The sequence below is a fragment of the Plectrocnemia conspersa genome, unplaced genomic scaffold, assembly GCF_051122295.1.
Source record: "Plectrocnemia conspersa isolate PC_06_02 unplaced genomic scaffold, ASM5112229v1 ptg000013l, whole genome shotgun sequence".
NCBI classification, from domain to species: domain Eukaryota; kingdom Metazoa; phylum Arthropoda; class Insecta; order Trichoptera; family Polycentropodidae; genus Plectrocnemia; species Plectrocnemia conspersa.
The window spans coordinates 16,531,213-16,556,018 of record NW_028277177.1 but is presented as its reverse complement, the minus strand read 5'-3'; the positions used below and the strand labels follow the sequence as shown (position 1 = coordinate 16,556,018).

At 30.9% G+C, this 24,806-nt stretch overlaps 1 protein-coding gene across 1 annotated transcript in view; it reads right to left on the bottom strand.

Moving 5' to 3' along the window:
- Window positions 1-11,355: 11,355 nt before the first annotated feature.
- Window positions 11,356-24,806, bottom strand: part of heca (hdc homolog, cell cycle regulator) — a 90,467-nt gene continuing 77,016 nt past the window's right edge. Inside the window, exons 3-5 of the mRNA XM_088203051.1 lie at window positions 14,711-14,899; window positions 13,990-14,178; window positions 11,356-13,919 (exon numbers count right to left, since the gene is read on the bottom strand). Of these exons, the coding sequence (XP_088059177.1) occupies window positions 13,746-13,919; window positions 13,990-14,178; window positions 14,711-14,899 (552 nt within the window). The 3' untranslated portion in view covers window positions 11,356-13,745. The remainder of the gene's footprint in view (window positions 13,920-13,989; window positions 14,179-14,710; window positions 14,900-24,806) is intronic.

The window sequence follows — 24,806 nt, the reverse complement described above, 5'->3', positions numbered from 1 at the left end:
GTGTCACCGCTAAGCTTTGACTTCATTTCTATCCCATTCAACAAAACTAAAGTTTAGCCGGTAACTACACTTTGATCCGTCCTCTGTGTAAAAGTGATTTTGTGTTTGATGGCAAGAATGCAATTTTAAAGTTTTGATAGTCAAAGTTCGCCAACTTTTGACTCGTTATCGATTAAGCGACGATTTATTTCCATAAAAATATCATAGTGGAAGTTTAAAGTTACCAAACTAATTAGCGGTTTCAAAAGTCAAAAACTTATAGGTCAAGGGAACGACTTGTTTAGTCAACGATGCTTAATTGTTTGACGTAATTTTAAATTGGATGTTTTCAACGAGTGACTAGTTCCTACCTGTTTTCGACCCCTACAGGAAATTTAGGGGCTAGTGAATCAGTTTCAAGGACAAAAGGGCGTCCTCTGTGTAGACGAGGGTTGCAATCGGAGGGAGGCCCACGTTGCCATGCAGTTTATATTATACATGCTTTTAGCGTGTATATTGACGACAACCCTTCCGCAGCTTGTGTTTCATATTAAAAAAATAATTATAACCATTCTAACATATGATGAATATGCTGATGGATCATTATATTTTATTGAATGTTGTTGATTATAAACACCTTCCAATGAGATAAGAGGCTGATAAATTATATCCTTATGATATACATCTAATAAGTTCTAGGTTCGATTCCCGGCTTCATAGCAAGATTGAATTACAAAATAATTTGTTTTAATAAAAATACAATGAGTAATATACATACTAATCAAAGACGATTTAAAAACAGAAAATCTACATTTTTTTTAAAATAACCTTTTTATTCTAATCAACACTTATCAAAAAAATATTGTTTCTTAAAAAATCGCTTTTAAAAACCTCTGAACGATGATATTTCCTGCTGAGATTAATATGCTGCTTGCTGTCATCTCTAATGATTCATCATGTAAATGATTATTCCTACATTAAGATTATGATTTATTATATTGTATGCAAGCTTCCAAAATTAAAATGACATAAATTAAGAATTGCATCCTCCATCTTTGTGATGATTACATTTGAAAACGGTTACTAATGCGTGGTACATAATACAGCATGATCTATTCAATTACATCTATGTGCTCCAGATGTTTTTTGCATATTGCAACTAAGACAATTTTATATTCTTTACAAAAATAAAATATATAAAAATTTCAAAAAGCTCGATTGCTCAGGGTTGACTTTACTATGTGCGAATGTGTACGTTGAAAATATATTACACAGAGAAACAACCCTCCGATTAAGCAGAGAGGGATATAAAATGAAAGAGAAGGTGAATATCATGACCTTGAAATTGTGCCACGTGCTACATTCAGGAAGCAGGGGGTGTTTTATATAATGCGTACTTACATACACATATTTCGAAAAAAAATTCAGACGCCGTTCGTTTTATCCACCCTTTAAAAAGTTACCCTCTTCCGACCGTGAAAGATTCAAGGCCGCATCATCAATCAGAATAGCTTTGAAAGCTCATTTTTATGATAAAATAAAGATATTTTATCTTTACTATGGAACCATGGGTTTTAAAGTTGGCCTTTCACCTCCGGTCGTTTGATGAAATCCCCATACATATTTATCGAAGAGGGTGTAGGTATGCAAACTGTGTGTAATATATAGACAATCTACATTGAAACGTGTAGGAGTGTGCAAGTAGGGTGTGTCCTTGCATTTATCAGCATCCCCGGCGCTCAAACAATCCCCTAGCGGTCTTATTGATTGATGGACCAGAGGCAAATTTTCCCAACCTAACGCAATCCAAAATACATCAGTCTACCATTTAATCATATTACACAACGCATATTACGTGTATTCGTTATCTAATATCAAATTTGAGATCAGATTCTTACCAAACATCTGGGTAATTAGGTGTTTTTTTCCAGAAAAAAAAATATTTTCAACGCCACAAATTCAGATACTCAATACTTGTTATTTATGTATCAAATATATATAATTTACATTTTTTAAATATTATCATATTCTAGTATAAATAGTTGTTTTAAATGTTCCAGTCGCGACATAGCGACGAAAAATGGACCATAAGAGAAGCATTCTTCTCTTAATCGATGTAACATTAAATATCATTAAATATTGAATTAAAAATCAAAATCACATAAAGCGAATATATACTTAGAATAAACACATTTTTTTGAGACATTTACAACGTTTAAAATACTTGAAATCATTATTTCGTGTATAACTAAAAATATGTTATATTTTTTATGAATTTAAATGCTTAACTAAGTATTTCATATAACAAAGTAAATAATAGAACACTAAAATTTAAATAATTGTGTAAAAAATATTATTAAATTCTAAAACATCAAGTGGTGAAAAATTATATTAAAATCGTAAATTACCACTAATAAGCAGTAATCACGTAATTTATAATTGTTGCACCCATCTAAATTAAGCCTTCAATACTGCTAGGACACCGAAAAACGAATCAATGAAAAAATTGACAAATTCGTTGTGGTAAATTAATCTTTGAGTTTGAGTTTGTCTAAATTTATTTTCTACATTTTGCACTATATTCCTAAATTGTTTATTAAAGTATAAATTTCACTTATTTTTGTAATCTTATTTTAAAGCAAAATATATTGCTGATTATTTTGACCAGATGATATATGAAGTTGTATTTGACTGTATTTCTTTATCTTATTAAAAGAATAAAAAATCAAGGACAATTTTATAATCTACCTTCGATAAAGTGGATACCTTCCGATGCGGAATATAAAATGCACTCACAGATCATTTGGCTCTGCATAGTTGCCTGAAGAAATTTTCTGCTGTATCTTTCTTTACTTTGACGACGAACGTAGTGTACCCCAACTGAACCCCACCTACATAAATTTATTTTAGAAAGTATCACTCTTAATAAATCCAAACCAGTCCAGCCTTGTGTTAATTTCATCGTGTTAGATGCATTTTTTTGATAAATTAATACCATGCAAAGGTTATCCATATTTATATATTCTAAAAAATCGCAAATACTCGCTAATAAAATCATCAACACTTTTACGCATATTACTTAAGCACATTCATAGTATTACTCACCAGGGGTAGCTATTTTTACCCTTAGCCCGATTTATTGCACCCAATTGGATATTTTTATTTGTACTATATGTAAATTTGCATACATAGAAAATATATTCACAGAAAATATACATATTCAAAAATACAACTAATTACATTTAAAAAAAATCAAAATAAAATCAAGGTTAAGTTGAAAGTAAAAATACTAAATTTTTAAAGTTACAAAATATTTAAAAAACAAGAAACTTTATTTTGTACATAATCAATCAATATCTTCTTCTCACATCAGATAAATTATTTTATCATTAATTTTACCAATCCTAGGCATAATTGTAAAATATGCAATTCAAAGAGGTGTCTCTAATTAAATGCGATTTTTATTTTTGGTTTTTATTGGCACCATTTTCAAGAATGTTTGTTCACAAAAATAAGTTGTTTAGAATGGCACTCTATTCCGTATATTCTTCATTATCACCTATTTTGATCCAAAAAACATCTAATGATTCATTCTTAAATATGTTTTTAAGAGTTAACTTGCACAATCAATGCATTTTCCTGAGACGCTTCGTTGTCTCGCTTATTGGTAAAGTGGCAATGCTCATTTCAAGATTTTTCGTCTGGATCACACCTGGGTATAAATGTAAATATTTTGGTCCGTTTCGCACAAAATAAATAAAACAATAATATATATTATCACAGTAGCTGGTTATCTCTTCTACTCCCATAATACGAATGTATTAGTTTAGTACACATATTTTTTGGATAAAAAGTGGAAGCTGTGGCATACGCTGCTTTAGACTTTAGAGGTTGAAGACCACATATCAATGATTCCATACCTTCAAGTAAATGTAATTAAATAAGCACTTTATCCGTTGATTTTTTTCTTATATATTTATTTTACTTAAATTACAAAAAGAACAAGCGTTTTATCTTATGTTCTGATTATTTAAATATTAAACATAAAAATGATTTTGAACTAGTAACATGTAATTATATAATACTATGTTTGTAAAATCATATATAATATTAAAATAAACATTATAAAAAAGTTACTTTCATGATTTTTAATACGTTCCAAAAAAATCTTTGGCAAAGTAATTAAAATTGTGTTTGAAATCTATCCAATTAACATATTTTTTTGCAAATGACATTGAAATTTGCCAATTTTTATTTGTATAGATTAACAAAAAATAAAATTTCTACAAAAAAATAATATTGTTTTTTTAACTCCACTAATCAAGAAGCACTATTTGTATTTATATTTGTCTAAGATAATCGAATTGTAAGTATTGTAGATAATTTATTTAAACTTTATATTTTATGTATTTAATAATTTAGTACATTTTACACCATATTTGTAATCATATAATAATTAAATATGACAGAAGGAAGAGGGAACAGGATAAGTAAGAAATAGGGATAATATATAAATTAAAAGATTATTTTGTATTTTTATATAATTTATTGCCATTACTTTTACAATAATGGATAAATCATATCATGAATTATTTAAAATGTAATTTATTTATAATATTCCAAAGATTCATATATATTTTATATATATATAAACATATGTATGAAGTAATGTTTGTATTGTGTTTTTTTTTTTGTAGTTTTGTGTAGCAGGTAAAATGCATTTCACCATTGAACCTATACAACATTTTTATACGCCATAGTTTCCATTATTGGTACTTGCGGTAAATTTCCTTCACATTATTAAAATATCTAGATTTGCAAAAAAAATATATATGCATCTTGACCATTGCAAATTAAAAAAAACATCATAACGAGTACAATAAAATCAATGAAATATGATAATATATATAAATCACATAATTCAAGAATTTCAAAACATGTACATTTTAAAACATACACTGTGTGCTATGAAATAAAAAAAATACAAATTATACTAGAAAAGTTAACTTATAATAAAATGCGCTACAATATTTTTTTGCTACACGTTAATCATAATAATAACAAGCGGTTAAATTATACAAAATATATTATTGGGAAGTACACATTTTTAATGTTTCACCAAAAAGCATATTTTAACATAGTCTATATTAAAAAAAATTTACAATCGAAAATATTCAGAGTAAGATATTTTTAATCCTATACAAAATTCACAATTTCTTCAGCGAGCAAATAAAACTCTCATAACTATTTTTTTTGTTTCAATTCGACTTTTTTTTGGTTGTCGTTGAGAGCGTTATTGGCTTACTAAAGCACGATAACAATAATATTTTTCACAAAATTATTTAACTAAAATCATCAATAAGTGATATTGGCCACTGGACCTGTGTACAAATAAACAATTTGATGAAATTCTGTCGATTTCTTTGACAGAATCAAAATTTACATAATAACAAGATTAAAAAGAAAAACAAATTTGACTAAATATAACAAGGAAATTTATTTGTACTTTAAGGAGACATTCAAAAAGTGAAGCGACTAGTATTTTCCCATTATTTTGAAATATAAAATACGTTCTTTCTCCAAGAAGAACAAAGGGTTTTATTCACTTCGAATAAGGGAATTGATCGTTTTAAACCGTTCACCTCTCAATGATGTCGTTCAAAATTTAATTTAACATACGCGAGTTTTGTATAATTTAGTGGAATATATAAAAACAAAAACGATTATAAGTATTCAATATTAAAAAAAATATCTAACGGTATACACACGATACAAATCTTATAAATTCCGATTATAAACGTCAAATCCAATTTTGGAATGGTATCGTCGTATATTAATTTACTTTTTAATAATTAATTTTTAACTTTTACCCGCTACACAGAAGGATATTTCACCCGCTATTACGATTGCGTTCATGTATAATAAAATGAGTAAACAATGTAGGTAAACCTATTTTATGTTTAAATTAGTTATGTCACAACACCAAGCTGGTATAAAAACATTTAAGCCTAAACTACCGCGAAAGGCTCTTTTCAAGAGCGAACTTACTTACTAGTTCCCTAGCATTTTATTGAATTCACGTATAAAATTTAGAAACAATGATTACGTTATTTATAATTAAATCTTACTCGCTACTTCCAGAGTCTCTTAGCCTGTTATAAATAAATCAACAAGTCCTTCCATCAAAATATATACTCTTTTCATATCGTTTTGCAATTGATTCAAATGCCTTACGCAAAAAACACTCCGAAGCCAGCGAAGAAAAATATTGATCTTTACTCTTAAATTTTATCTCACACGTTATACAATTCCTTTTGCATTGACGTCAATTTTACAAAAATATAAGTCATATTTGTTCAAAACTTTTAGATTAAGAAAACCCTTACTTAATGTACTTAGTGCTCTTTTTTTCGATTTACATTTCGTAACACTAACAAACTATTCCTTAGGAATCAGGCGCAGGGAAGAACACTTGACTATTTTTAAATAGAGTTTTAATTTTGCTTTTATTTTTTATTCTGGTCCATAATCATTATATCATATATATTTGGCACTGCTTGAACGTTCAATAAATATATTTTGCATTTATATATATATTTTTTATATATTTCAAGCATCTTTCCCTGCACTCGCATCTAGCCAACTAATTTACAAAACTTACACCGTACAGTCTCCAAATAGTTTTTAAAAACTTTTAATGCAAATTTTATCAAAATAAAAACAATTTCAAACGTGCGTATAATAACAATCCATAATCGAATTATCCGTTCACTTGTATAAATTTTCTTCATACATAACCCTAATCCTATATCGAGTGTTTCACAAAAATAATACCTCTCCATCATCAATATTTTTCTTTTTTATGTTTTATTGCCCATTTTTAAAGGCTCTTATCGATCACCATCAAAATATTAACTCTCTCACCTGTCGGATTTGTATCTTTATTTTTTTTATAAGACCGCGACAGACCATCAACGCTAAAGTCTAGATCTAGAAGTAGGCAAAGTTAGCTTGTGTTTTTATATTAAAAATTCGGACTTAACAACTCTACGATCGTCATCATATGAAATAATGTTTATGTTCGTTATCATATAATATTTTAAACAATTTTACGAAAAATCATTCACCTTAACGAATAAGGATTTAAATACATCTACGATACAATTATTACGTTTACATTCACACAAAACACATTCACTTAAATATTACGCATATAGATACTTATAAAGTGGGGACAGAAGACGAGGCCGAATTTTTGTGCATTTTTGTTATAATATCAAGTTTTGAGCTTTATTTTAATTGGGTTGAAAAATATCATACATAATGTATTTCATAACGCGAGATTAACCGAACGGGAAAAACGTCTTCGTTTTCAGTTAAGAATTAACTTACAATATTAAAAGATGGTTTAATCCTAACGAAGTCGACATAATAATATAATATAGCAATTAAATTCACATAAATTAAATGCTAGACACTTATAAGTTAATTATCGCTTTAGGATACACGATTCGTCGATTACTTGCTTGAAAAATTCGAGAACAAAGTTTACATATTTTTTTATATATAATATACGTGACACCTACTTATAAATATAAAGAATGAAAAATATATTGATAGTGCTTATTATTAATAATTATTAAAATTATTAATGTTGTCTTAATATTTAAAGAAATGCACATACAATATGTTTAGTATACAAAAATTACACAGAAATACAAAACTATGGTATAAAAATTAATTATGACACTCTTACCCTGATGAACGCTGCGTTCCACGTACAATTTTTATGTTTTTTTTTTATTTATTTTTCTCTTAAATCGATACGTTGACTATCGTTAAAAAATCACAATTTCCTTTTTATTTTGCGCATAGAAAAGCCAATTCGTGAAAAAATACTCTTCGGGAGTTACTAACCTTAGTACAATACAATGCCGAAAATATCGCTATATCGATTAGGTAAAAAAATACTTTTCGATCGTAAAAAAGAGACAGACTTTTCTCAAAATCGTTTAGTTTTTTGCTCGACGTTTTAATTTTTTTGCAAAATTACCCGACCCAATCCGAGTGCGAATATCAAGATTATCAAAAATTTACGCGATTTTTTCACTCGCTCATGAATCACAATTTTATTAAATTTATACACATCAAAATGGTTAATGTACCAAAACGACCCATTTATAAATTAAATACAAGGCCAATCGTAAATACTACCATATTCCACAGGGAGGTTTCAATCGGTCTTTTCAACAAGATGATATGGAAGGCAGTGAGTGACGCTTCGCTGACAAATTACCATAAACCATTCCATTTTTTCTCAAAAACTGAGAAACAATACGCATGAACTGCGAAGCTACAGATGTTACAAAATATTTTTGTGCGACACACATTATCAATACTGAAGGCACATGTAAAAAACGCAGTGACCGATTATCTCAAGACTCGACTAAGAAAACCTCCCATCGAACGTATTACTTATTGCAAAAATTTACATATTTCAATGAAAATCGCATATCAAAATATATGATATAAAAGTATGAAAAGTCTAAGTCTACATCAAAAATCCCATTCCCCGTATACAAGAATAGTCTAAAGCGTTTTTAGTGATTACACAATACACATATTAAAAATCAGACGATTATTTTTAATTCCAAATTCAGAAACGTGATTTAACTCCGACACAACACCGTTAGTTTTTATAATTCTATGATGGAAAAACGCGGGACTGTAATTGTTCACGATTGTATTTTTAATGTCATATCATAGAGACCAAATTTGGTCCTCTTACCAGCCTTAAAGTCTATCCATAATATTTTACGTAGATCCATTATAATCAATAATGCGCGATTTAACACGACAGTAGTGCAAAATTATGGACATTGAAATAAGACGAAATCTAAGAGCCAATTTTTTTTAAAAATAAGATTAAAATGAAAACCCACTCACATACATTCACCATTCACACAGCTTATATTTATAATGTACTGTATATATTTAGAAAGCCATAGGAATGAAAATGCTTCGTTATAATGTGTATGAATATTGTATTATATGTATATTACTAATAGTTATTAAATAATGTTTTTTATTCAACAAAAAATTACAATAAACTGAAACGGGCGATAAAGAGTAACGTATCGTAAAATTTAAATTTTTCGTCAAAAGATATGTTAATTTACTAACAAAACGAATTTCTATATTGTGAAGAAAAACATTAAAGATAATTGTGAGGAATATATATTTTGTTTAAATATATATTTTATAAAAACGTATTGATTTGTTTAAATATTTTTGTTGGTTAAAATTATTTTATTTTAATATACACATAATAAAATGACAGAGGATAAATAAATAATGGTTACCTACTTTGTTTTTGTAACAATTATTAATAGGATATTTTGATATTATTCTTTTAATTTTATTTTATTTTACATTCATAAAATTTGCAAAAGTAACAAACTCTCTTTTTGTACTTTAAGCGATTTACTAAACTACCACCCACATTTAACGGTTATTAAATAAGAAAGAAATAATCTTGCGATTAATAAAAATTAGGCTTTCTTGCAATTTTTTACAAAAAACTTAAAATATGTAGAAATAAAAATAAAATTATAAACTATGAAGAAATAATAAAAGATAAAATACAACAACCATGTAACACATTTAACTAATTTAAAAATTATAATATATGTATGTATGTAAAAAATCTAATCAGTTTATTTTATATACTTTTTTAATTAAAGCAATTAAATGTATAAAGAAATTTTCATACATGTGTATTTAAGTATATTAAAATTGAATAATAATTGAATTTATTTAATAATATAAAAAAGGGAGTAATTTTTAATTAAATAATTTAACTAGTAAGACATATAATTAATTCAAAATAATTACAATTAATATTCACTAAAATCAGTTTCAAAAACAGGATAACCGCTATTCGGATGATTTTTAAATTTGTTTGATTTCGTGTAACTGTTTATAGGTAATTTTTCTTTAAACTTTTTTTTGTACATTGTGTTTCAAATTTCCAAAGGCTGGGATGTTAAATATATTTTTATTTGTATTTTTCTATAATTTCTTTATATGATCAGGTATATGCAGTTTCGACATGTTGATACATTCGGTCACCATTTACATATTTTTTTTATGTACAATGAAAAATAAAATTTTAGTTTGTAAATAATTAAAAGTTACTTTAAAATGGACACATTATTATTTTCTATAAATAATTTTGACATTTACTTAATATAATAATGAAAAAAATCTTATAAATAAAAAGTTTTAAATTTGTTTGTATAAAAGCGATGACCGACGATATCAGTTTTATTTTATTTTTATTATTATTATGGTAAAACAACTATGTGTACTTTTTTATTTGTATCATGTCAAACGGGATAATTAAAATATTTAGTTATAAATAAATAGCTGAATTTTGCTTCTCTCTCGCGATGATTGAGGTAAGTGGCATTTGTAAGATTCTTTTAAAATTATTAAAATTTCATTACTTTAAATTTATTTATAACTGCAATAATTATGTACTCTTTTTTATTATTGAGGTAAATGTAGGTATTTTAATTATATTTGTCGTTTGTTGTGTAATTAACTATATATATTAAAAGTACAATAATATATACGTATTACGCATGTATGGTATATACAGACAAAATTAAATGTAACGAAACGGGAAAATGGCAACACACAACTTCACGAAAAGCTTCGAAATTTGATTATAAATACAAGGACTAAACCTTTCATTCATAGCATTACAATGATTATTCGTATGACAAATAAATATGCAAAAGTGCCGAAGAGCACTTTTACTAATTTAATTAACTCTTATGTACCTTTAAATATACACATATATTTTATCAATAGTATTTTTACTCTCTTGATATGCAAAACATATTGTGAATTCGTTATTAAAAATGTTATTACAGAAATTATGCACAACCCTGACTCATCGCCATTGTCTCTTTATATAATCATTTGTACGTGACCTTCATCAGATGAACTCTGCTTTTTAATTTTTTTTTTAATTTTAATTTTTCCTAAAAATGTTAACAGACGACTTTATCGCTCAATATTGCAATCGTCTTCATTTATATTTTATAATTTTTTTATTTATACACATTTCTATTAAGTTTACAAATATAAATTTAACACATTAAATATATAATATAAATATATTACAAACAAGCAATATAATTTTATTGAAAATAAAATAAAATTAAAATATGTATATCATTCATTTAATAAATAAGCGATGAGCCATTGTCGGGTGCATAAGATTATTAATTTATTATACTTTTATCATATAAAAACACAACATTTTTAAAAACTATTATTATTCAAGTGGATCGACTTTATATAATGTTTTATTCTTTATTTAAGTGGTTAATTGCAATTTATAGAAATATATTTTAAACATTTCTTTTTCACAAACTATATACGATTGAGCGATTTCAAGCGCGCCTTCTATATTTTCATAGTGCGAATCCGACGTCATCCACATTGGATTGCAATTAATCAAAATATTGGCACACTTGGAGTCTCGCATCGAAAAAAGTATTCAACAGATGATTCCAGTGTATTATGCGTATGATTTGAAATTAAATGGAGTCAAAACATTTTATAGATGCGCTGAGCAAAAATGGTTCAAACTCACCGATTCGAAACTCTAGGCTGGCGATCGTTACACTCCGTTTGATTCGCGATTATCACGTTTCAACTAGATGACACTTAAACTTAGAGTTGGCTTAAGATCTAGAAAATTTTGATTTGCCTTAAATTTATGAGAAAAAAATGTTACATCGACAAAAAACCTACGAATATTAGAATTATTAGGACATATTATTTGGCATTCCCTGTCAACCGCATGTGCTCCACGTCCACGTTTATGTTTATCATATAATCAAATCGAATCGAAAACTTAATTAAATTTTTATATATCACGTGGAATCACACTGTTGCTTAATTTTAAATCGATATAAAAAATCTTAAACTTTACGACTTAAATTTATATAATATAATATAATCAATATAAAACACATTAATATGAAGTTTATCAAAAATTTTAAAACGAATTTATACTTTCAAGCTGTTTTGAATATCTAAAGTTATTTCGAAAAAATATTGAATTTAATTTTTTTCATTATAATATATTATCGTTTTTACAAAATCTTTATTCATGTTGCCTGTTGTTATATAATCCATTAATACTACGTTATATCTTTGACCAAATTGTATTCGTAATAGTTTTTGAGCTTTTTTTTATAAGTATAATGTATTTTATGTATGTATGTATATTCTACACAGCCCATACATATACGCGTAAATCTATTATACAATTATTTTTTTTATTATCACCTACACAGCTATCGAATACAAAAAGTTTTATACAACTCAAAACTGCGAAATTTATTTTCGAGTTATTTAAAAAGTTTTCGAAACAATATTCACCGACGTTTAGATGTTTACAGCAAACAGAGTATACATATCTATAATAATAATATAATGCTTAAATTTTAAAAGATATTATATGTACATACATACATATAGTATTATTAAAAATAACATAACGCCCTTTCTGCAAAAATGATCACGGAAAGAACATACATATATAATTTACAAATACTTTAAAAAAGAAAAACGAAAACAAAAATACAACGTACTATTATACTTATGCTTAAACATTTGACTAAAGTGGTATTTTTTTTAATTTTAAATATAAATATTAATTAATTAAGCATATAAAATTACACGAAAAATGCTAAATTGAGATTGGAAAGTGTGTAATTTAAATTATTTTAAAATGAATTTACAAAAACACTTTTATTACGTAACAAGATTCTGACTAACAAGAGTATTACCGTGAATGAGTAAATAAACCGTTTATCAAGATAATAATTTTCGTAAGAAAACACATTTATATAAAGAATCTAATAAAAAAATTTCAACAAATTAATAACTAGTGAAAATATAAGATTTTTTACATAATTATATTAATTAAGAAAGCATAAATGTACAGCAAAAGCGTTCAGAAAGTGCCGCGTCGGTTTAGGGCGAACACAACACTAAAAAATTAAGATAATACAGGATTTGTATTTCTTCACTGTTTAAGCTATTTGATTCAAATACTGCATGAATTCGTTGGAGAATAACTGAAGACAAGCTCCGTTGTTGTTGCTGTTCAAAAATGGGTCCTTTAAGATGTCCAACGGTTGAGAGGGTAAGCAATTGGACGTTTCTTCTTCGGCGCCCCATCCCATCTTAGAAAATGGATTGTTGAAGTTTTTAGGCAAGTCTGTCGGTTTGGACCAGATAGAGTTGCTGAACGAATACTTGTCGCTCGAGTTCATGTTCAGCATCGAGAACGAGTCAGTCAAGTCAGCGTCGACTGTAGGACTTAGCTGCTTTTTAGGCTTATTGACTTGGGCCAGCGCAGGAACGCCGTCAGTGCTATTGTTTGAGATCAATCCGGCGTACTTATCGTTTCCAACTTTGGCAAAGTCGAACATGCTCTGGGTCTTGTTTGTCAGAGAAGTGTTGACGACTGGACGCAGAGCGCGGGGCGGGCTGCTGCGCGGCTCTGGACGTCTCTGGATGAAGTGGTTCACGAAGGTGTCTCCGGTGGAACCCGAGCTGCTGCAGGGAGAGCTCGTCAAGGACGAGGGCGAGATCCTCGGAGGGCTAGTGGCCAATATGGGTTGTTGCGGTGGTGATGGTGCCAGGCGAGGCAAAAGCTCCGCCGGGCGGGCCGCGTGTTATGGCCACTGTTGGTACAGCGGGAAAGTCTCTTTGGTGAAGCAGTAGTTCAAGGGTTTCACGAAGTGGGCGTCGATCGTGTGGCAATGGGGACATGTCAACGGATGACTGTAGTTTGAGTAATACGGCAATCGCTGTTGCGGGTGAAGTAGAGGCTTGTAGCAATTGTTGCACTGTTAACAAGACGTATGTTATATGACTGGATCTATAAATTATATTGAAAGTCGAAAATGTTATGCATACCTTGAGCCTTTCCGAGCAACACGGTGTAGCCATGAAAATGTCATAGGAATACATGGTCCCCAAGACGAGAGAGGATCCGTCCCACTTCTGACCGCAGAAGCGGCAGTTGATAGCTCTGTCTGCAGGGCAACGCTCCAAGCATCCCATGCAGACGCAAGTCAAGTATTGGGTACGACCTTCAACCTTCACCTAATGGATGAAAATATAAAATAAAATTAAAATTAAATGGTTTAATTAATATTAAGTTTGTACGATAAACATTCAGTGTATATAAAAATTCAGAACATGTCGAAGAGCCACCAAAAATATTTGTACATAGATATAAAAAAAATACAACTATCGCTACTGTTTCCCTATTCAATAAAACATGATATGTTTAATATTATACGTTGAAATCTTAAATTGAGTCTTTATTTCTGCATTTGATTGTTTAAATTCTGTCTAGTAGGATATTAAAACTGTTTTTTCATTCCCTCAAAAAGCTCATTGAGGTAGCTGTTTAAAGGATGGCGCCAAGTTTTGATTTGAGAATATTCATGGCAGAGAAGAGAAGAAGGCAAAAAAAGAACTAAGAAGGCAATTTTTCGAAGAATGGTATATTTTTTTCCTAGATTGATTTTCAAGTAAATTATAGATCTATGTCCATTGAAGTAACTACGGTAAAAGGTGCAACAACAAAGTTTGACCAGCATATTTAAATATAAAATAGACTTGTACTAACCTCAACAGCCCCCTTGGTATGCTGACGAGGACTCAGGAAGAAGGTGCCATCGACCAAAGGATAACGGTCGAAGACGTACATAGTATCGCTGCACAAAGCGCACGTAACTCTGGATTTGTGCTGTCCTGCCAACGTAGACAGGATAAAGCAGCGCGTGTCATCATTTCCATGATTTCCCTCATCTTCCATCTAGATAAAATAAAAAAATACAGTTAAAAAAATACAGAATGTTGATTTATAATAACATCTATGTCACGCATTCAATGAGCAAAACTTTTAAATATTAACCAGTACATGTGTTTTTCCATTAAAGTTTTCTCACCGATCCAATGACGCAGTTAACTCTAAACGTCCATCAGAGTGTGGCAAAGAGAACTATGCCTATAAATAGCCACTATACGAAAGTCACTTTGTGCACTCGTGCATAGAGAACGCACCGTGCGATAATTGACTTTATTGATTGATGTTAATAAAATTAGACACCTGACAGGATGGAAGAATTTGCGATTTTGTGATCAAATGCCTCTCCTCTCGGCCATGCTTAATTCTTTGTGTTCAGCTTTGGCCATATAATCACGGATTATTGATTATTACGTTTGTGTGTGTTTGAACACGAGACGAAGCCTCAAAAAGCTGAGGCCATAGAACTGTTACGAAAAATAGCAAATAAGAACGCGTACAAATAAATATATTACGTGTGCATATGCTGTATTTACGCGATGATGTATGCAAATGGCGAAAGCCAAACTCGCGAAACCTAACAGATGTTGGGTAAACACATAAAACATTCATTATATGAGTCTAATGAAGCATGGAATCCAAATACGATATTATAAAAGTAGCTATGGCGCATTTATTAATGCAAATCTTAAAGAAAAAAATAGCGAATGCCGCATAAGCAAATTTTGTTATTGAATAACACAACAACGGAGTGTGTCGACTATTTATAAATATTTTTATGATAAATCCGGAAGTCCTAAATCTTGATTTTTTGTACTAAATGTGATTTCAATGACCTTGAGGAATATTTGGATTTTTTTTTCTTTAGTAGATGTATAGTTTTACTTATAATGAGCCGTTTCACAATGTTTTTATTAAAAATTTAATAGTACAAGATATACATTATTGCGCTTGCGTAGACAGCAAAGAATCTGCATACACAATTTACACAGCTCTAACTCTGATTCTCCAATTGATTCCGCAAGTAACACAGAAATCAAATCTTACGACGTCCAAAACTTGATTATGTCCCTAATTTATTTTCGGATATAATTCATTAGTCCGAAATCGGATTTAACTCGGTTAAATGGCAAAAAAATCGATGAATTTTAATTGCGCCAATGTGGCACGGGGGTGTTTTTTCCTGGAAATATGCAAACAATTTCGTCGTAACAACAACCCCAGCGGCGACGGACAAATCCTCTTTTCGCAGCCGAAAGAAAATTAATACGAAAAAATCAGCTACCAACCCACCCCACTGTTCGTCCACGCCCAGTAATCTGGTTTCCAATCGCACCCCCGAAAAAAACACCGCGAGGTTTTAATTTCTTCTGGCAACCCCTCGACGACGATTCGAAAGGGGGTTGGTAAATATATGTATATACAGTGTCTCATAAAAATATACACTGAAATAATCCTTCTACAGGTGATTACATTATGGTTTATATATAATACAATATGTATATTTTGAGAATAATAATTACAAATATAGTACCTCAGATAAATTTGTTTGAGCCGTTCTGCAAAGGGGTGGCTGTGTTTATTTTTAAAAGCCTGGGAGATTAAGGTATACGTATAAGAAATCCGCGCTTAAAGATTACGGCGCCGGGCTAATAAAATCAGATTTGCGGACGAGAGATAAAAAGTAAAAAAAATCCAGTCCACCTCTGGGTGGTCCTGGAGCGTCACGTCCGTCGTTTTAAATAAGCAAAGTTTTGCGAACGAGAGTCGTCTGGTTCACATTATTTATTCTGTTCCGAGCTTTTAGCCGGGAACGAAATTTCCTTGGCCGCTCTCTCTTTTCGCGTCGCTCCTTTCTTCGGAACGAATCTTATTTCGTAGTAAATTATTTTATTTAACTAGAGACTAGTTACAGTTTTGGTTGCTTCGTTAAACTTTGTAAACAATACTCTTAGAGTCAGAGGCGAACTCTGGCGATAGTCGCTCAACTAAAAATAATAACACTGATTTATATAACAAAGTTTTAAAAATTAAACGTCTGTGTAATAAGTTTTAAAAAATATAATTAATTTTTAAGAGAACATTTTAATTTAGATATTTTTGATTTTAATTTGGATTATTATACTTTTTTTCTAATTGCTTTAATAAAACAATAAAAAATAACTTTTATTAGCATATTTACAATACATATGAAAATAATAAACTACGATATTCTATGAAATTCTACTAACTTAGAAAAAGTGATTTTATTGTATTAGACATTAGAGCCATATGTAGATAGATTTATGTTAACATATTCATTTTTTGTGACGCGTAGTTTAATATATGCACAAAGATTGATTAACTAAATATGTAAAATATGTCTTTTAAAAAATAAAAGTAAACATTAAATGTATTGAAAAATATCATAAATATTTTCTATAAACAGCAGTTTTAAGTCACACGAAATTCTCAAAACGATATCATAACTTCATAAACAAGATTTCATACGAAGAAGATCCCTGTTTTTTTACTACAATATACATTTTCTCATCCAGCGAAATAAACTTTCCCGAATATATACACTTTTTGTAAAAGATTACCACTCTCAATTGCCCAAATAAAACTCTCGCCACAGCGTAATCCCATTTCGTTAATGAGGTGAGAAGATTTTCCGAATAAACACCCGCGAAATCTTAGCCGAAAAACTTCAAATTGAATTACACCTGAGACGGGCCAAACCAACCCCTTTGTTTTTATCAGATTCCTCGGGGCGCGAGCGTTTCCACGGCGTTTTGGGGGTGCTTAGCTCACCCCATCAGCGCCATCCCCCAGACGCTGCTGTAAAACTGCCAATTCGATGTTAAACGAAATTAAAACAGTTACATTCGGAGAAGTTTCACATTGGTGGGAAAAGCACCGGGTGCGGGTCCTTTTAAAACCGTCTGAAAAGCAGCGCGCAGGACCTTTGACAGCGAAACTCGCTAACAAGTTTACCAAGTAAACGTCAGGTAGTGCCACAAATTAGACGTATTTTGATATACGCGGATTTAGAAACTTAAAATAAATTTATTCTGGATGATGTGTAAATACATATTTTATAAAGTATTGTGTATACGAAATAATGAACCTTATTTCATCATATCTAGATATACTCTTCCCAATTATTGCAATATACCAGTAACCGCAAGGTACATAATAGCTCGAAGATCCCTATTAACGGAGTCAGCCTTCTCCTTAGGGGTTTGTTATCACTTTGACGCCCAAGTAATAAATTGGCGTCAGAGTTGTGACGAAACGGGCTCACAGCGATTTTAGCACGTTTAACGCCAAAACCACTCTTGCTTGCTCCTCAAACATCTAATGATCTCATTAACAGTTAACGCTTCATAGGAGAACCGCCCTCGAGACTAACCGAGAATTATATTAGAGAAAGTTTTCCGACGACGTTGTGACGAATTGACTTCCCTCTGAGCTTTCACCCTTACGGCTTCAGCGACTTAGCAAAAAATCAATTCCGGTATGTCAGTCTCGGGATTACGGTTAACTCGATACGGTCGCGAAAGTGAAATCGAGCTCAATATTATACAATCGGATATGAAAATAAATGGATAACTAGATTCGGGGGAATAGTGTATAAATAAAATAATACGGTTTTTTATGTAATTTTAAGATTTTTTGTATTTTTAATATTTAACACATATTAAGTTAAGCGTTATATGGTATAATTTAAGGACTATTTTGTTAATATCAGTTGGCAATTTTTTTGTTAATATATCAACATTGGCTAGCCGTAAGACCTAAGTTACATGCCCGTTTATTAGTCGCCTGTACTTCATTTCTTGGTTTAAAGAACTGAACTCATGGATTGTCTATGAGATGTAAATGAGATCTATCTATAAAAAACCTATTTTTATTTCTTTGATATTGGTTGAGAAAGATGGTCTGGATGGTGATTAAAAGCTCAAAAAATACTGCTATATTATTATAGCAGCAAACCCGTATTTTTGCATTTGTCGGATAATTCTGGTGGACCGCAGACACGTCAGGGTTAGGGTTCACCACCCACCGCCCAACTGCGACAATGCTGCGCGCTCAATGCAATTACACACGAAATTTACATATTATCGCCAAAGTTTTAGTCCGTGAACCGCCGCGGTACGTGAGCCTCCCCCACCAGACGCCTTTATTGCGAATTTCAACTTTCAGTAAAAAAAAGTTTCAACGATATAAACACGATAGTTACATTTCGCTTTTTGGGCCCTAGCGTTCCTATTAGGCATGTCCATTCCTATCAGTCCATTCTTATCATTAATGGCAATGTAATTTTTTAATACCTAACTTCATATTATATTTTTGTACAATGACATATGCGCAAGAAACAAATATAAATATGCATTGAGAAGCTTTAGTAATGCATCTTGGCTACACATGTATGTACATAATTGTATGCGGAACATAATCATCATGTGATCTCACATTTTAAACTCGAACCGTGTAATTCGAAATTCAGTGTTTTTAATAATACATATTTTATAAAACCTAGTTTTATTAATATTACTTAAAATATAATTGTAAATAGTAGCATAATCATAATCAAAATCATTACAGAAAAGTGGTAAAAATATGTCAACCATTTTTAAAAACTTCTTTATTATAAACGTCACTTCAGCGTTTTTAATTTCACGACCATTTTGTCTGGTATAGGCGAAGAATTTTAACAGCTCCTTTTGTACAGAAGAAAACGCATTCTTTCTGACGCTACAATTAATTATTTGGTAAAAATGAATTATCAACAATGATGCAATACATCTTATTTATGAAAGAGCTGTAGAAGATGCACTTAATGTGCATTTATTAAGCGCTCGAGGCACTTCTAGCGTATTTTGTCGATTTAGCGTTAATTTATGTAAATATGGTGCGAGCTAAATCCGAAGTAAATTCGGCGCTTAGACAAACAATTTCAGACGTAACCGACCCTTATGCAGAACAAACATTAAAGTGTAACAATAAAACCAACTTAACGGCTTAAAATCGCAAGCACGTAAGAAACTGGTACTTAAAACTTTAAACTCTCCACGGTGTCTACCATGTACAACTGTGGCTGGTTTTAACCGGCGGATACGCAAAAACCAATCTCGCGAATCGCGGTTATCTTCTTAAATCACGCGTTTCGAAGCGCTTAATTGCAGGAAACCCCCTTAGAAGTCCTTGAGCACGGCTACGCCGCAGATTGGATGGGCCAAGGGGGCGTTTAAAAAGGTTCAATTTTCCCAGTGAAAACTGTCTCAGACTGCCGGGAGACTCTTTAAAACGCTAACAACGTAATTTAGTGGAGGAAATTTGCGTAGTAAATCTGCGGGGCTATTATAAACGCCGTCTTTTTGGGGGTAGCTCGTGTGAGTAAGACTCGAATATACTGACAAAGAGGTGGAAGGCTTGATAAAAAATATATTATATTAGTATACATAAAAAACACAAAAATGGAACGAATAAACATTTTTTTGATACTAGAATATTGTTTTACGGTATAAGTTTATTCTAATCGTTTCGTTTATATAAGAAAATAACTAGTGATACATTTTATGATATTCACAAAATATATTTAATACGTAGCACAAAACTTTTAAAGCCAAGAATATTTAACATCGCATTATAACAATTAGCGCACCCCACTCGAGAACAAAGTTTTAACGATGAAAGCATTCCGTCATTATCGCCAATTTTAACCTCCTTGTGTGACGAACTAAAGAACAGTTGACTTGTATTATACAAGAAACACCTTTGGTGATTATTGGGTGTCTTGAGCGAGGGTCCGCTCTTAGAAGACTCAAAGTCCTCTCACTCCTTTGTCTTTCTCGGAGAGGTGTCGGCTCACAGACACAGACGCTTTATGGCCCGGCTTATTGTCTGTGTCACCGTAAACTTCGTTAAGTGCACGTTTACCTGCGAAACTAAATCAACGTCTTACTTCGCCAAACGAGGCTTGGAATGCTTTGAAACAAAAGACCGGTGGAAGAAAGTTCGTCGTGAGATCCTATCGGTCGAGTTATTGCCCATCCGATACCCCACCGTTTGGCTCGGAATTGATATGCTTATTTATTTTTGGGTCAATCTGATACGAATGCAAAAATATGCTTTGTGAGCTGCCGACTTATCGGAATAATTCTAGGCATCTTTGTCTTGAACATTAGTTTGATCGAAAGATAGGCAGTTTATTTTCGTGAGAAATGGTCATTGCTAATATTAGTTATATAATATATGTGAATATGATTATCGTAACCTATTTTCATTACATCAGTTCTTAACTTATCGCAGTCGCTATAAACAATATTTTCACCATAAAGATCAGAAAACAAAATTTAATTTTAATTAAATTAAATAAAAATATGTTATGTATTACCTTAATTTTACATATCTTTTTATAGTTTTATTGTCAGAAAAATAACAGAAAAAGGAAAAATCGATACGTAAAATAAAATCTGTTTTTAGCAAAAACAAATTAATATCGCATCGGCCAACTCGCCTGCTATTAATATCAAATGGCTTTTTTGAAAGAGTCCAAAACACAATGGCTGGAAACTGATACAAAGGCAAAAGATTGGAAGTTTTATTCTTTTCATAACGGTCGCTATAGATATTTTAATTAGCGCGAACCTATCCCCGGGAGCTTGAAAAAAGCGGGTGGAAAAATAACTCGCGGCTGAAAGGACCAAAGGGAGGGTAAAATAAAAAACTAAAGCTCGGATCCAATTAGGTGGGGGTAAAGTAACATCGAAAAGAGAGAAAGCAGCGTACATATAACAACAAAAAAAATCGAGCAAAGCGCAACGCGAGGGCAATCAGTAATTCTTTTGCTTTCGTACCTGTCATTTTGTTTTGCGAAGGGTAACGTAATATAACAATACAAAGTTCGCCTGGCAATACCCGGCTACAATAAAAACAGAAATCTGAAATTCGAGAAGTCTGTGAAGGGAACGAAGAAAAATACACAGCACAAGTTCGAATAAGTTCGTTAAAATTTAACAATATTTATTTTTAGAAAACTAACAAGAATATTTTATATGTAATTTTAAATATACAGTTCCTACACAGTTAAAATAACACTGGGGTCAGTTGGCGTGAGTTACTGTTATTATTGCAGTATTATGGCTAAATATTTCGACCGCTCTTTGTGGAGCTTTTCTATACAACACTAACTATTCATACTCATACACATTATATGCAAAGGGGAGACAAACACATTAAATTGAGTGCCTTACGCTGGTACAAACAACAAGGAGATAATTTCAAAAGCTTAAAGCGGTTTAAGACAATTCGTAATAATAATAATGGATACACACTATATTTTAGTCAGTAATACTTTTCGCCATTTTGAAAAAAGCTCCCTTCGAACAATTTTCTATGTACTACATTTTCACGGAAAACTATATATATTTCAAGTGCTTTTACGGCGATATGCATTCACGTGCAATCTTCTTGTAGTAATGGTAAGTGCAGCGGTTCTACATAAACGATGATTGCAGATTGCGCAAAAAAAGTAGTGGGAAAAATACTAGATTGTTTTTCAAGATTTAAAACAATTATCCTTATATAATTTTTATGTCTCAAATATTTTTTTAGAATGACTTATTTCCACGACTTATTTAGTTATTTTTTACAATTAAGAAAAATAATTTATTGTGCTTACTAAATGTTACTATAGTATAACAAATAAAATTCATATTATATCATTCATTCTAATGTACACGTGAAATAAGCAACGTATTGACAAGTTTGAGGAACACGTATTCCATATTGTATATATCCTTTAAAAAGCGATATAGTACTTTTTTCAAACAATTACAACTTTATTATGACCTTGAAATTACATTTGATAGAAATAATTTGAATTCAGCTTCTATCGTACTTTTAAAATTAATTTTAAATTATATTACTTTAGCGGCACTTTTTCACCATGCATTAAAATTTTTTTATCGATTTTTATGGCTATATGAGTAGTAAGTTGTATTACTTTTCCCCTAATAACCGCTTATATCTTAATAAAAACTATACATGGAAGAACAGATAAGCTAAAATTAATTTCATTATTTATCTATATTTTTAGTCTAAAGCCCCCTTATAGCCTAGATTTATGTTCTTACTCACAAATTATATTAAAGCACGTATGTGTGTATAATATGTTCATACTGATAAATATCAAAGTATAATATAAACTGAAAATATGATTTATGCTCGAAAGAACATGTTTGAAATATTTGATACTCATTTTTTAATATAAATATCAGAGCTTTCTTACATTTTAAAATATTTTGCGACTTACTCAATGACTTTTATATTAAGACATACGATTTTAATGAAGACATTAGAAGTAATATTTCCATTCGAACTAAACGAGAATAGATAGTGGGCGTTTCGAGCGGATTTTATGCAAATTTGTCAGTGCTTCGTGTTTCTACAAGACAGGTAATGGATCCCTCCCATTTTCTCGCGGCGAAACTACAAAGTAATGATAATATTTAATTTTAACTCGCTCAGACGGATGGAAAGAGCCTTATACGGCTACGTGAAAGTTCGCCAGGATCCGTGAATAAGTTATTATAATGCATGCCCGGGAAAGTAATCATTCAACCCTTCCCACTCGAGAAAGAGAGCTAGATACAGTAAAGGCGAAGTAGACAAAAACTCGCGTAAATATCTTATAATGTTGTTATATAAAACACATATCAACTTTCAAGACTACTTTCATTTAATTAAGACGCGCCCCTTTAAAGGGGTGAACATTACGTATTCAAAACAAAATCTTTATATATTACGTAGTTAAGCCGATTTTTGGAATATAAATTCCGCTCTAATCTTGATATATTAAATGTTTCATAGTGCGACAAGAGAAGACGTTAAAGTGCAAAAGTGATTCTATCACTTACAGTTATATACACAAACGAAAGCTATCCTGGGAGCGCTTTACGTTGGAAAAAGATGATAAATTGATATTGTATGGCGGGGCCATTATCATGAGGTGGATGCTTTATAGAGACATCCATTGGTGGATACAATAGTTCACGGCGAAGACGTCTTTATTGTCGCCGTTTTTCTTTTCGAGCTCCTTCCTTCGAAGGACTCGGGGTGTGAGTGGTGAATCTTTCTTAGATTAAGGTGCTGAAAAAACGTGACAAGAGCATTTTACAAAGCGAACTATCATAAGGATGAGAACGGATGCACGGGCACGTATAAAATAATTTTAAGTCTGTGGAGATAACCAGATTTCGACGGTGGAGCGTGACTATTGCGAGAAATTAAGGAAACCGTGACTCGAAAAAAAGCGAGACGCTCGTTTCCTAAAGAGTTTTTTCTTACGTAAAAATACGAGGCGATATTTTGGAAATAAAGATAACAAATGTTTCTTACCCATTTTATTTTAGACATAATTTATACAAGAAGACTCGTGATACTCTCTTTTTTAATCCAACGCGCGCATTTTCCGGTACACTAATTTTTCAATTGAAGTTGCATAATAACAGTTTTAAGCACAAGTCGATTGTCAAACATCTATCAAAACATTTTCTTAATGTTATTATTATTGTCATTAGCGATGAATTTCACATTTCTTTTGATGTGGCTATTATAAACACAAATTCATTCAGAGTAATATCAAACAGCAGTGTTGCCAATGTAGTAGAAAAATCTCTTATATATTTAACGGAAAAGAGTTTTTCATTTGGATGCGAATAAACTTGTCGAAAGAACGTCGCGAGATACGTACTAACTTTTCGAGAAAATTCATCGTAAAACGACAGCACGAAACGATAAATCAGTAAATTGGGAATGAAAAACTTTTTCAACGAAATAATCACGCGAGAGAAGATAGAACAACTTCCCGCGATTTGGAATTTTAACAATTGTGATCAATATCGAAGAAGAGAGTTTTGTAATTTGT